The sequence below is a fragment of the Eublepharis macularius genome, chromosome 2, assembly GCF_028583425.1.
Source record: "Eublepharis macularius isolate TG4126 chromosome 2, MPM_Emac_v1.0, whole genome shotgun sequence".
Taxonomy (NCBI): Eukaryota; Metazoa; Chordata; class Lepidosauria; order Squamata; family Eublepharidae; genus Eublepharis; species Eublepharis macularius.
Window position 1 is genome coordinate 228,603,436 of NC_072791.1, and position 15,381 is coordinate 228,618,816.

The following is a 15,381-nucleotide window of genomic DNA, read 5'->3' on the forward strand; positions in this document are numbered from 1 at the left end:
GACAACCCTAGCCTCCCACCGTAGCAAGAAGCCTGGTAAGCCTAGTTCCACAAGAGTTGCAGGTTCTTCTCAATTCCTGCCCATGAAATGTCTAATGAGGATTAGGAATGTAGTGTCTGTGGGAGAAGGTACTTCAGCTATACCCACTGTGCCATTTTCTCACCTTGGTAGAGAAAAAAGCAGGGGCACAGTTTAGTCTGTTGGGGAAACTCACCTGTGTGCTAGGGAAAATATGGTGTTATGTTTGACACAGGGTGGACCTAGGGTTGCCAGCCTCCATGTGGGGCCTGGAAATCTTCCCGAATTACAGCTGATCTCCAGATGACAGAGATCAGTTCGCCTGGAGAAAATGGTTGCTTCCAAGGATTGACTGTAGGCCCCAGGCCCAACCTGTGTATTCTTTAGTATGTGAATCAGTTTGCCAGCTTACCAGTAGACCAGAAAAAGGAGGCAATCAAAAACTATTTATTACCTCAGGATTCTTTCCCCTCACTTTGCACTTGCTATAGCTTTTGATTAACTCACTTCTAGTCCTGATTTGCTCACATACTCAAATAGGGAAATGCTCATAGAATCATAGAGTTGGAAGGGGCCATACAGACCATGTAGTCCAACCCCTTGCCCAGTGCAGGATCAGCCTAAAGCATCTCTGACAAATATTCATCCAGCCTCTTCTTGAAAACTGCCAGTGAGGGGGAGCTCGCCACCTCCCTAGGCTTGTGATTTACGACAAGTGTTTAGGTGATCGAGCCCCTCATGGCAGCCTTGAACAACCTTTGGTGCTCTCAGTAAAGGAAATCATCTCCAATAATCAACAGGGTGCTCCCTAAGCCAGTTAAGAGATGCTGCTTAGATTTAAGCCAATATTAGTCACTTTGAAATCAGTGGGACTAAATGAGAAACAGATCCCAGTTCATTTGCTTTACAGATTTTTTTTAACCAATTGTAAAATTAGCCCTGGGAGTGAAGGCAACATTCTTTAGCCTGATCTGGTTAGATCTTGGAAGCTAAGCAGGGTCAGTACTTGGAGGGCAACCACCAAGGAAAACTCTGCAGAGGAAGGCACTGGCAAACCACGGCTGTTTCTCAGTTGCCTTGACAGCTCCTTGCCGAGGTCACTATATGTCGACTGCAACTTGACAGCACATGTGCACAAAAAAAATTAGCACTAAATGTTCAGGCTGGCAGCATTGTGGAGACTGGAATGGAATAACTGTTGTTAACTCAGAGGAGATAACACTATGAATATTACTGTACTTCACTGTGAATTTAACACCTCCCTAACATTTATTAAGCTGGAGAAATATCATTCTCAAACTAGCTGATTTCAGCCAAACCACTGCTGAGTGTAAGAGTTGTCTCAGATAGGAGAAATGATACTTTATTTTAAATTTCTATAGTAGGCTCTAAAAGTACATCCATTATTCAACCTGATTAAAAACCGCCTTACATCTGGATTAAATAGACAGGAAAAACTGAGCTAATTTCTATTCCTCTGGAGGTGGTGGGCTCTCCTTCTTTGGAGGTTTTTAAGCAGAGGCTAGCTGGCCATCTGACAGCAATGCTGATCCCGTGAACCTGGGCAGATCATGAGAGGGAGGGCAGGAAGGGTTACATCAGTGCTTAGCTCTCATGCCTCCTTCTTACATGCCCAACGTAATGTCAATCACCACTTGGGGGTCAGGAAGCAATTTTCTCCAGGCCAGTTTGGCTAGGCACCCTGACGGTATTATGCCATCTTCTGGGTAGGAGTTACTAGGGGTAGAGTGGGAGATAGTTGTGTATTTCCTTCATTGTGCAGGAGGTTGGACTAGATGACCCTGCTGGGCCTTTCCCAACCCTATGATTCTATGATTCTATTACATACTTAAAAAACATTTCTGCCAAGGAAACGTCATGATGTGACATCCCCCCATGGGTCAGTAATGACTCGATGCTTGCACAGGTATATAATAGGATATACCTTTTATATCCTATTTATATTCAGCAATTTTAAAATTTATTTAGTAAATAAATGATTATTTTTAAAATATAAAATTTAAAATTAATGCTACTGGATTTGCAATGCTAGCACTATTTACATTGTGAATGTTTAATTTTCAATAGTTTCACAAATTACACAATGTTCCCAAATTTATTTCAGTATTTTGGTCTTTGGAACACTTAGGGAAAAAAAGAATTAACATTTGTTAGAGGCTTACCTGTACTGTTTCCTTGCGTCATAGCCCACAGCATTGGTCTCCCAGATTTTTGTAGCCAGAACCCGAACAGTATTCAGGAACAAAATAAAATTTAACTGTAAAATAGGATACAGATTATCATTTCATGATGTTTTAAGAGGTACAGGCTGCAACCCTAAGGACACTTTCATGGGAGTAAGCCCCACTGAATAACATGGGACTTCTGAATCAACCTGCCTATAGAGACTCCTCCTGGTTATTCTCTCCGACTCCTGCCAGTACTTCACAAACTGATGGGGGGAAATGAGGGGCACGTGTGCCAGTATGTTATGTCAGTTCTGGAAGTGCTGTCATGATACCAGGGCTGATGTTATAGAATTTGCCACAAAATCTATGGTTAAACTATAGAGTTTGGATGAATCCTAGAGTGTGCACCAACATCATAACAACACTTCCAACAGATGCCAAGAGTGATGTCACATACTGGTAGGGTTGTCAGCAAAACACTGGCAACTGGTGGGAGACTGGCCTGTGGGAGGTCCTCATTGACAATGTAATGATATTGCTGGGGATGCTCTAGCATTCAGCCAAAACTCTATGACCTAACCAATGTGATGATGTCATTTCTGGTCACACTGGAAGTGACATCATCAGGATGCTGGTGATCCCACCCCATCCATCCCCCATTTGTCTCAGGCCACCCAGTTGAGCAGCAGTGGAGAGGGCTTGCTGGCTGCAGGAGGTCTATCTGAAGGAGGAACCTGGCAACCCTAGGCATGACCCTGGCATACTTGTCTCTGACCCTCAAATTGTCCCAGGGTTCCAGACAGCAGCTTGGCATCCCTTCCTGCTTAGGATTGCTTCTAGAAAGGTTCCATCCTGTGAATTAGTCACATTTACCTTGAAATCCCAATCAATAAGCACAAGGGACTATGTGGGCCTTCTGTATACCTCTATAACTGAAATACTTTGAGAGCAACTCCTAAAAACCTCCAAAGAAAAACAGCCAATGTACTTGCTCTGGCATTTGTCACAGAGGAGACCATTTTTGTGCTCAGACATCAAAAGCCACCCAAAGCATCTCATTCCTGATCGTGAAATAAAAATGTCAATCTCTGATTAATATACAAGGCTGGAAACAAAATAGCAAATGTAAGCCAATATTCTGTGCATCAATGGATGTGGAGTTGAGTTAGGAACACGGATGGGGGGGGGATGATTCAGGGTACAGACAGGAGAGGACAGAGAATGCAGGAAGTGATTGGACAGACAAGCAGAGACAGGCAGAGAAGCCCTGTCCACATGTTGCAGTGAATACTCACAAATCCTGCCTGCACAGTTGTATATCTGTTTGCAAGCAAGAGCCAACAGACCTTCTCTTTACAAATTAAACCAGGGACCAGTACTTGGATCAATGTGGGGTTTCAATCAAATGCTCAGCTATACATGTGTTAACTGTGACTAAGAGCCAAAACACACGTTAAGAAATACCCAGGTTCAGCACGTGTTCTCTTACCTCAAGGTTTGCCGGGATCTGTAGGCGTCCTGGAAGCTTAAAGTTTAGCATTTACAGAGCAGCAAAAAGGGGAAGGGAAATACAGGAGCCTGTATTTTAAGCTTTAAGCTTCCAGGACGCCTTTAAGCTTCCAGGACGCTTACAGATCCTTTAAGCTTCCAGGACCCCTACAGATCTTTAAGCTTCCAGGACGCCTACTTTAAGCTTCCAGGACGCCTACAGATCCCGGCAAACCTTGAGGTAAGAGAACACGTGCTGAACCTAGGTATTTCTTAACGTGTGTTTTGGCTCATAGAACATGTATAAAGGAAGCCCACTAAGTTACAGGTGGGCAATGTTGTAGCCAGGGGCGAGGCTGGAGGTAGAGGCAAACATCCATACCAGGGGTGTAGCAGGAGGCGTGCAGGAGTGGCTGGGCTCCTCTCTTGCAGCCACGTGGTCACCGCCATTTCTTGGGGTGGCAACAGAGGAGACAGAGCTCTTTCCCTCCCTCCTTCCCTCCCTCCCTCCCTTGGGGCTTGAGACATCTACAGTGCAATCCTAAACAGAGTTACTCCAGGCTAAACCCATTAATTTCAATGGACTTAGACTGGAGTAACTTTGGTTAGGATTGAACTGCTAGTGCTGGCTTGTCACAGCTTGGGCAGTTTTGAGGTATTGGGATGGATCCACTGGGGTGAGCAGGCAGTATGGGCAGCTCGCTCCACATCTCTTGGGATCCCCTTATGGGATCTGGGGTGAAGCTGAAGGGCACACAACTGGGTGGGGTCATTGCAGACTTCACCCTGGGTATCAGGGACCATCCGGTAGTTGTACATCGCCTGCTATCCCCTGGTGCCCAGCAGCTGAGCTGGGGAAGGAAACATTGAATTGCTAGGGACCGTTCAATGTAGCCGATCCATGGCCCAATGCCTTGCCAATGCCCCAACGGCTGTAATCAGTAATGTTGTGGCCCATTTCATCCAACAATGTTGTGTTTTGTGATCTTTGCCCAAGGCACCAGCCTCACTACTGCCATATGGATGCAAAGAACACTCACATGTATACTGTAAAGAGATTGTGCATGCATTCACTGTAACTTGCAAAGAAGGCGAGAGAGAGAGTTCAGGAGACATGGAGAAGTCAGGAATTTCAATTTCAATAAAAGCAATAAAAGCTTTTCCTTATTACTCCCGCCTGACTCACAATTAATTATCACCCCACTGGAAACATGGTAGCAGGGATTTTGCAGTCGAACCCAGCTAAAGTGGTGCAGCGGGAACAGCTAAAGCATAGAAATCTAGCAATTAAGATTCCACTATATGTAGAGTTCCAAGTAAGTACCATTCAGCAAAGATTCTGCTTGCAAATTTCTGCTACATTTTGCTACTTTGCATCTGCTTAATTATTTACTTTCCCCTGGAAGCTATGGTACTCCTTAAATTATTTTTTAACTCTCACTTCTTTTTGCCCCAAGAGACGTAATTAATCCTTTTTTCCCCTTTTACAGCAAAGAAAAACTCATTTTAAATTGTTCATGATCATGATTTAGTAATTGCTAAATGGTGATCATAAAAAATAAAAGCAAGAAATTAATGAGCAATTAATTTGGTTGCTGTAATTAAAGCCCCCTGCAGATAATAATAAGAAATAATTAAGGAGTGATTTGGCAAAGGGCTGTTCCTACCTTCAATGAAAATGAAGTAATGAATTAATAAGAGAAGGAGAAAGGTTGCAGATATTTAAATTTAAAAGGAAAGCAGTCCTGAGATAGCCCAGTAGTCCTTTATCTACCAGTACTAGATACGTTTGTACTGCAACTGCATTTTAAATTTTAAATAAGTTAACACAGCAGGAAAACACAGCAATGCAATAGGTAAATAATTACATCTTTTGGCTTCTTTGAAAAAACTGGATGCATGAACAATATCCTTCCAGACAAAATGTCTAGTATGCAAGAAGTCCTCTTGTAGCAAGAGGATGGTCTTGAAATATTTTGACATGGTTGGGAAATTGGATTGGCCTACAGATTCCTCCCAGACCTTCCATTTTATAATTAAACTAGCAACAATGCCTGTTGTGTGAAAAAATACAACTGGCTCTAGAAAACTGATTCAGCACCCCCCCCCTTCCTGGTGGCAAGTGGGCGCTTTGCAGCAGCCTGGAGGCCAGAGCAGGAGGGCACTATGGGGAGGCGCAGGGAGAAGCGCTTAGGCCGTCGATTTGGCAGGACCCCTCCCAGTGGCAAGCAGTACTTCTCAGCAGCCTCGAGGCCAGAGTTGTCAGCAATGCACCTGCACAAGGATAAAAAGTGAGTCATCACCAATACCGCTTGCCTTTTATATAGTAGGATAAATGATATAATCCCTTATCAAGGAAATTCAGACAAAAACTGTTCTAGACCAGGCAGTAAATTGCACAAATCTGGAGCAGTTCTATGACCTTTAAAAAATATTCATGTACTCTTAGGTTGAGAACATTTTGGCTCTATTATTTTAAAACTATTTGTGTTACGTTTTGGGATTTGTAGATCTGTACTCTGTATTTTATTGTTTCCTCTTCCTCTTTTTCATAACTTTTCCTGGCATTTGGCTGATAGCAACAAAGACTTTCTGATTTCTGACTTGTCCGATACTCCTGTCAGGAAGGCAGACTGTGGAAGAACAAGAGTGGTAGTTGTCCCATTTTCTGAAATACCAGCATTAGATTGAAGTCTGCAATCTTAGGAATTTGAAGGAAGGGGCTTTGCTGAAGTGAGAAAATGCATCTGTATTTTGGAACATGAGAACTCCCTTTGGACTTCCTTCAAGAGCTTGCTTTCTTGAAGAGAATAGTAGAAAAGAACAAGAGTACAGTGGCACCTATAAGACTAACAAAATTTGTGGTAGGGTATGACCTTTAGTGAGTCACTGCTCACTTCTTCAGATACAGTATACTTCAGATACAAATACTGTATCTAAAGAAGTGAGCTGTGAATCCCAAAAGCTCATACCCTACCACAAATTTTGTTAGTCTTATAGGTGCTATTGGACTCTTGCTCTTTTCTCCTGCTATAGACAGACTAACGTGGCTACCCATCTAGACAAGAACAGTCTGCTTCTTAGAGTTAACCCCAACCAAGTCATGCAGAGGCATCATTTCCTTCTTCAGTTCCAGTTTTGCTTCGAGCCTGGAAGCCTGAAGCTCTGTACAACTCATGATCTCCCAGCATTTTGATCATTCATTGGTAGAACCTGGGGCCCACGCATCACTGGAATCAAAGAATTAAAAGGATGCTAAGTTGAAAGGATGGACCTCAGAATCACCAGCCCAGGTTTGGCAAGCTGAACCAGATTACAGCGTGCCAAACATTCAGCCGCACAAGAAGCTGCTGGAATCAGGCCATTGCTCTATTAAGGCCAGTATTGTCTGCTCAGAGTGGCAGCAGTTCTCCAGGATCTTTCCAGGAGAACTGAGATCTTCCATAGAGATCTTTCAGATCACTTACTTCTTGGTCCTGTTCTAGCAGGACATGCTGGGGATTGAACCTGGGACCATACTGGGGATTGAACCTGGGACTTTTGGCAAGCAAAGCAGAGCCACATAGAAGAAAGGCGATAGCACACCCTATGTTATGGACCAAAGCACATCTGTGCTGCAGACAAAAATCAACAAGGAATGCTTTTTCTGGCATGCAGATACAAGAAATGGGGAAAGCCGTACTTACTGTTTGTCTATCCTTCCAATTTTAAGCAGTTACGCTCTTTAAAGCACATTAACTTCAGTGGATTTAGAAGGGTGTAACTCTGCTTAGGACAGCACAGTCGCTCTTTTACTCTTCCCCCCACTCCACTTTGAACATTTTTCTGCTTGTTACAAGTATAAATATAACAGGCACAATTTTATTTCAAAAATCACTATCCAGAAGATTTCAGAATATTCTGAAAAATGCAATAGCATTCCCTCTCCACTCCCCATTCATGTCTCTGCCCTCCTTGCATTTGCACATGTTCAGCCTTTACAGGAAAAAAATCAAGGTGTTTTAATCAATATTTTGTTTCAAACCTACTCCAATAGCAGCTAAAATTGGAGCTTGGTAAATCCATTTGATGTCTCCAGCACTGAGCTCCCAGCACCTGTGAAATCAAGACAATTTCTGCATCACCAACATGAAGCAGAGATAAATTCTCCTACGGTATATTATTCACTGCGTGGCTAAGAAGGGCCTCGTTCCTTTTTTGGAGGAGGCACAGAATGAGATGCCTCCAGTTTCGGGCTTTAAAAAAAATTTCAAAGAACCTTCAGCATTTACAAACCAGATTTTTGATAGAGGCAGGAAATCTGTATCATGCGGGGCACAAATTGCCACTTGTGTTGCCATTTTGAGCGAACCCATGGCTGAGTAATATTTAAGGCCCAGTTCCTGCCAACAGCAAAAGAAGAGGACAGACTTTTCTGGCTTGTACCACTTTGGGACCTTTGTAGAAGGAATGGTCTCAGAGAGGCGGTGCCAGCTATTTAACTTCTTCTCTGTTTGTTTTCCAGAAGAAATCATCTCCAGCAAACTACCATTAGCCCCACTTGGGAAAAGTGCAGAAGCCTGCATGATTGCCTGCCTTTTCCTCCTGCCGTGTCAGAAGCAGCTGCGGGGTGGGGTGGGGGGATTCCTCTTGGGAAAACTGCAAAAGGGGGCAAGGTGAGAACACTGGAGAGTGAGGAAGCATTTGTAGAATTTGCTTTCTTTGCTGATATACCGGTGGAGGCCCAGAGCTACTCCTGCCTACAGGGCAGCTGGTTGTAGAATAGCCAATCTCTAGGTGGTAACTGGAGACCTCCTGGAATTACAATTGATCTCTAGGCCATAGAGATCAGTTCCCTTGGAGAAACTGGCTGCTTCGGAGGGCAGACTCTATGGCATTATACCGTACAGAAGTCCCTCCCCTCCTCAAACCCGCTCTCTCCAAGCTCCATCTCCAAAATCTCCAAGAATTTCCCAACTTGGAGCTGGCAGCCAGATCCATAACTGCACATCAGACCCCACCCCCCGAGAGAGAGAGAGAGAGAGAGAGAGAGAGAGAGAGAGAGAGAGAGAGAGAGAGAGAGAGAGAGAGAGAGAGAGAGAGAGATGATGTACTCACCCTCTAATGTTTCCTAGAGGGAAATTCCTGGCTACTGTCCCAGTCTGGCAGCCTAGCAGCCTGTACTGCCACACAGTGGGAGGGCCAACTCCATCCAGAATCTTGTGAATCCAGAATGTATTCTCTCTCTCTCTCTCTCTCTCTCTCTCTCTCTCTCTTTTAAAGCCAGTTGGGGTTTTCTTGTTAGTTCTATTTTTAATGCATCCAGTCTACCACACAGAGGGTGGTTTAGGACTAAGTAAACCTTATTTTCAGGAATGCGAGAATATGTAGAATTTGGGGAAGGTGAACAAACGATTTATGCTCTAACAGTGATGGGCAGACTTTGCATTTTCTGTTCTCTGGACAGAAGACAGGAAAATGGAATTATATTTATCACACAATTATCACACAAACTGCTCCCCCCCATGCACAAGTAATAAAAAGTGTCGTTGTCTCAATCTGAACAGGGGATACTTTTATGGTATTGTCCTCTGTGGTGATCGTTTTGGACTAGAATCTGGGGGACCCAGGTCTGAACCGCCGCTCCACTCTGAAAGCCTGCTGGGTGCCCGCGGGGCCACACTCACAGCCTAGCCTACTAAATAGGGTTTGTTGTGACGATAAAATGGAAGAGGAGAGAATGCTGTGCGTCGCTGTGGGTCTACACTGGGGAGAAAGGCAAAGTAAAAATGAAGTAAATACAAATAAATAACAATAATTTATAAATGATACTGATCTGCTGCTTCATATCGTTTGATTTTCTAAAAACGTTTTGCCCCTCAAGGAGGTCTCTGGAGAAGCAGCACAGAAATTCACTAAACCAATGAACAAATATGTCATTTCAACAGCCGTACTGTCTTCAGCAGAGAATTTTGTGGCAAGCGATCCAAGAGGGTGAATGTTTCAAAAGAATCTGACGTGTTTTTGAATGAGTGACATTCAATTTAACCCTCAGCAATTAATGCAGAGATGAAAGGGAGACTCCGTTAGGAAATGTACCTTTTCCTTCATGTAATGAAGCAGGGAGTGGAGACCTGTCACTTCCACTAGTTAGTAATCATGGGAAACAATTCATAAGGACTGAGAAAATGCACTGCAAGGATCCCATTGTCTCATTAATAGCCATTTGTTTAAGGTTCCAGTTTTTCTGTGACATTTCTTTCTGCAAATGTACCTCCAGGGCACAGTAACTGAGGGGAGAGACTATTATTACCATCAGCAGAACACCCTGTTCATCATATATTTCTTGCTCATTTTTCTTGCTTATGACTCACAAAGACATCAGCACAGTAGAAGAAAGGGTATGTGCAGGAGGGGACAGCAATATTGCTAATAATTTTCAGGAAATCAGTCAGTGGATTTCCATTCTCCATCTACTAACACACACGTCATCACATGGTCTTTAGACCAAGGCCTCTTCCATCGTTGGCTTCTTCTAAAAAATGACGGTCGGCCCCTTTACGCTTACTTAGGTTAAGAACAGTTTGCTTTTCTGTCAACCTTCTAGAGCGAACCCAGCAAAAAAGTCAGCAGCTAGCTTGACTCTCCTTGAGGTGGGGAGCCCTACGGCACCTTAAGAAGTGGATCCGCTCCTCCTTGTCCTTTTCTCTCCTAGAACCATGAAGCAGGTAAAGCCAAATATAAACCTCTGCAGAGAAGGAAGGCAGGGAGTGTAACTATACAAGGACTGCTCAAACTTCTTTGTGGTCTCTGTGCAGGCACACTTAAGGAAGATTACGAAGCTGACCTGCCGGAGGTGGAAACTACTTCAAAAATGTAACATCCATTATGTAAAAGATGTAAGCGTTTATAGTTCAAAATGTCATGAATATATGGAGCAGTGCAATGTTATTTAGCACATTTTACATGATACACTTCTGCTTAGGGGTTGAAATTGAATTGCTTGTCTCTTTTTTCTCCCTCATTAAAATGGTGCGTCCATTTTCGGCTATATAGAAACATTGCATTGGGTATGCAGAGAGAGGAAGGACCTCTACACACAAACATCTGAGTCCAGTCACTCAGTGGTTGGAGCCCCGACAACTGTCATTATCAGGAGTGCCTTTATACTATTTATTTATTTAGATCATTTCTATGCCACCACTCCAAGGAAACTGCTCAAAGGCAGCTTACAAAGATCAAACAATCAAAACATAAAACACCATAAAAGTTAACAAAATCCAACATTTAAAAACCCAGCTAGAGCATAAAATCAACATAAAATATTAAGCAGCTTAAATTCTCAAGCTAAAAGACTATAAACATGTTAGTAGTTTCAGGTAGGTAGCAGTGTTGGCCTGCATTAGAACAAGCAGGATTTGAGCCCAGTGGCTCCTTAGAAACTAACAAGATTTTCAAATGGTAAGCTCTGACTCGCCAGAGTTTACACTCTGAAAATCTTGTTCGTCTCAAAAGTGCCACTGGACTCAAATCTTGCTATAAACATGATAAAAGAGAAGCATTTTCATCTGATGCCTAAAAGAAAGAAGCATAGGTAGCATAGATGCCACGGCTGTCTTTTAGATGAGCAACAATGACCAGCCAGTGGGCAAGTGATGGGATGACTATAGTTCTCTACATTTCTCTATTTGACCAAAGTGAGAGACTTCTCTTTCTCAGTAGGGCTGAACTCAAGAGTAGACATGGGCACGGACAGGAAAAAAATGAGCATGGTGTCAGTTGTTCATTGCCACCCATGAACAACAAACAATGAACATTGACGAACATGACCTGTTCACGAACATGTTCGTTGTTCATTGTTCGTGGGGGCCAGCAGGCTCTCCTCCAGCCATCAAGATCCCTATCACATCACTCCCAGAAACCCTAGCTGAGCAGGCAGCAGGAAATGTACCAATAATAAATAATAGCTTGGCCCCAGAGCCTGGCAGCAGCCCTGGAACCTGAAGGGGTAGATCCCTACTGCACCACTCCCAGAAACCTTACCTGAGCAGGCAGCAGGAAAGGTACCAGTAATAAATAATAGCTTGGCCCAGAGCCTGGCAGCAGCCCTGGAACCTCAAGAGGTAAATCCTTGTCCCACCACACACAAAGAAAATTCAAGCTCCAATGCACTCTCCCTGTCTCTCTCTCAAAATGCCAACAGCAACTCTCTCTCCCTCACTGTCTGCAAAACCAGAGCTGGGAGCCCCCCTCCCCCCTGCTCTTTGCTTCCTTGTAACAAATTTGGAGCACCACACTTGAAAGGAAGACCTGCCTATCAAGCTAAATTGGGCTTAGATTGGGGTTTCTAGGGCAACAGCAGGAGTTCAGACAGAGTTCAGGGAGTCCCTGCCTTCGGTTGCCAAGGGAATTGATTGCAGGTGCCAGATTGTCGGGCTTGACAAACAGCAACGAACAGCAATGAACGAGGCTTGCAACGACCACCTGTTCGTTTAGAATGGGGCCTCACGAACAGCTTGTTCGCGAACAGTTGATTGGGCTGTTCGTGGCTTTTTTAGTTCGTGTTGCTGTTTGTGCCCATCTCTACTCAGGAGCTATATAAAAAAGAGTATAATTTTTCCACCTCTGGTCTAGAGTACACAGGAATTTATAATTATTCTTATATAGGTGGGGGACCCATGGCACATTTCCACTAATATAAAAGGGGGATTTTTGCCAACTCTCACTGCAGATTTGACTCCCCCCTCTACTGTTTCTATCCTGCAGCTCATTTGGACAGCCTGCCACGGGAAGGAGAAGGCAAGGAAGTCTCCTTCTGTTGACAGAAATTCCCTCAGTCTGAGAGATGGTTATTAGAAATCACAGACTGAGAAGGCTGTCAAAACATTTCACTCATCATTCAAAGAGAGATGATAATTTATATGAGGTATCTGTCAAGTCTTCCTTTGCAAGAATTTTCTCAGGGAGAAAAACTCAAACAAACACAATAGTCCCCACAAGGTGACCAGCTCTATATATCATAGTAACTGTGAATACTGTTAGAAGAGGAGGACTTGTTGCGGTCCCATTCCTCAGGTTTCAGAGGGGGACAAAACAAACAGTTAGAAAGATAGATGGGTCAGGGCATCTGTTTACTGCTCTGACTAGTCTTTGATGGGTAGATTGCTGTTCTCAGGTCTTCTTCCACATGACACTTTTCTTCCTGGCTTCTCCCTTCTCTCCATCTTGCAACCATGGATGCAGGACTTGTCCTGCCATCCATGTCCATCCTTAGATTAGATAGGTATATAGAAATCTATTGCTCCTCCTTTCCTATCAGAGTATGGAATTCCTACAATAAAGAACCCTTATTTCCTTTCTAAATATAAACCAAGTGCATGTTTGTTATTTTATTTCATACACTCAGACCAGCAAGCGCACAATCTCTAACCACCCATCACACATACTCTGCAATCGATATTACTCTGCTAAAGGCCCAACTATGGATTCCTTTAAATAATAAGATTTTCAAGCGCCCCATTTTCACACTCCATTTTCCATGCTTGCATTATCTTTGACTGAGATAGACCTGTATGAAAAATTCCATTTTCTGGCAACCTCTTTAACAAATCTTGTGCTTGTTTTCCTTACTGCCTGCTCATCCTAATACTTTGAGGAAGTTTAGTTTGTTTTCTCTACTTCTGTATAAAAAGCTTAGTCATAAACATCAACACCCTGAATTTTCTACAGTGTACATTTGTTTCCAGAATTGGCAGAAAGAAACCTATCTGGAGGAAACAATTTCATTTTCCTTCTTATTGCTCATCATAATGGCTTGAATGTTGCCTGTGTGTCATACATCAGATTTCTGGAGGAAAGGGAGGGAACTTACCAGCCTCACTGCAGGTTGGAACGGAAGCTAGAAAACCTGACACAAGGGAAGCTATTCTAACACGTCCCCCTTGACTGCTGGGAGCAGAACTAATGCAGTGCAGTGGTCAGTCAGGAAATCCATGATTTGCATTTTTCCTCAGGAATTAACTTCCTAGAGAGCTTTGAGTAAGCCGAAGCCTCACTACTTACATAAGATGGCAATATATTTGGCTACCATAAAGGAAAACCGCTCTGAGGATTTTTGTACACTTGAAGTGCTATAAAGGTTCTGTTTTGCTAAGTAGAGTCATGACAACATCAGGAGTGAGTTTGTTACTTTCCAACCCAGACAACATTCTTTCATTTTCAATAGGGTTGCCAAGTCCCCAGCATCCCAGAGACTGAAATTCAAGAGACAGGGTCTGGTGGTGTCACACTAAACTTCCACACAAGACCAATTCTAATTTGAATTCCTCAAAGACAGTGGGTCAGCATGCTCCCAGAGAATGAGTTTTGAAGATTCTGGCCGTTTTCACACTGCTTACCAACCACGGAACATCGTGCCAAGCTCCTGGAATGACAGCGTCTTCCTGGCATGATTTTGCGCGAGTTTTCACAGGAAATTGTGCCAGGAAGAAGCAAGGAAGATGCTGTTGTTCCGGGAGCTTGGCACAATGTTCTGTGGCTGGTAAGCAGTGTGAAAACGGCCCTCCTACACATTCATTTTCACACCATCTCAGGGAACTGAAGAAAGGAATAACACTCTCTCAAGATTATCAACTATGCTCCTTAAGGCAACCCTGCTGTGCAGTCCATTCCCTTCACGGTTCTACAAATGATAGTTCAGGTCAAGTGAAAAAGAGGAGGAACAGAGGCTACTAAGAGCTTCTTTCCAGTAACTGCCTTGTCTTGGAGGCCTGGGAGTAAGTCTGGAGACCTGTCAGGATGAGGCTTTTGGCTCACCAGTTGAAGGCAAGGAGAAGAGCCAAGCAGTTTGTCCTCAGGTTTGTTTCTGAACCTCCTGCAGCTGATAGATAAGAAGGGATGTGCTTAATGTGTTTCTTTCTTCAAGGGATGTGCTCTAACAGTTGTCAATTTATGTCAATGATTTCCAGCATATCATCCTATCTTGTCACTTCCTCAGGCATTCTCTGTTGTTGCATCCTGGTGACTGATAATCTGGATGCAAATGTACCAACTGCATGAGATAAATCCAAACTATTGCCTTGTTACCCATGAGAAGGCCTGCTATGCTATCCTTTTAAAAGGCCTGAGTTTGGCTTCATATAGGCTCAGCCACGATGGCCAAAATGGACCCTGATAGGTGAAAGTAGAGACTGACACAGTGGGACCTCCATGGTGCAGAGATGCTTTGAACATTATCAAGAGCAATATGTCCTGTGAATTTGGAGGGGCAGTTTCACCTCCTAGACTGGGAGGTGAAACTGACAGAGTCTTTGGGAGGCAAAGAGGAAATTAACAAACCCTCTGAGGAGTGATCTTTGCTGGCTCTGTAGAGAGGGGAAATTGACAAAGCCTTCCAATCTCTTTTAAAACTCAGCTTCCCAGATAACATTGCGACTCCCTTCACTACTACTCTTGTAGTTTAGCTCACAATTGGTTACCCTTCCCTCCATCAACAATCCCTACTGAAGACATTATGACAATAATTTCTCTCCCACTCCTTTGTAAAGACTTTTCGTTCTTCTATATGCATTTTCTCCCCCCCCCCCTCAGCTTTTCTTCAAATTGCCATGTATCCAATGTTCAAGTGACTATTTCTGCTGATTCCCACCCTCTTTGCCCACAGGATGTTCCTGAGTGTTCACTGACCCACTCTGTAATGAACATAACT

At 43.6% G+C, this 15,381-nt stretch overlaps 1 protein-coding gene across 1 annotated transcript in view; it reads right to left on the reverse strand.

Annotated features, from left to right (window-relative positions):
• The window catches only part of PTH2R (parathyroid hormone 2 receptor), a 147,392-nt gene that overhangs the window by 22,905 nt on the left and 109,106 nt on the right, over positions 1 to 15,381 (reverse strand). Inside the window, exons 12-13 of the mRNA XM_054970136.1 lie at positions 7,724 to 7,790; positions 2,202 to 2,296 (exon numbers count right to left, since the gene is read on the reverse strand). Of these exons, the coding sequence (XP_054826111.1) occupies positions 2,202 to 2,296; positions 7,724 to 7,790 (162 nt within the window). The remainder of the gene's footprint in view (positions 1 to 2,201; positions 2,297 to 7,723; positions 7,791 to 15,381) is intronic.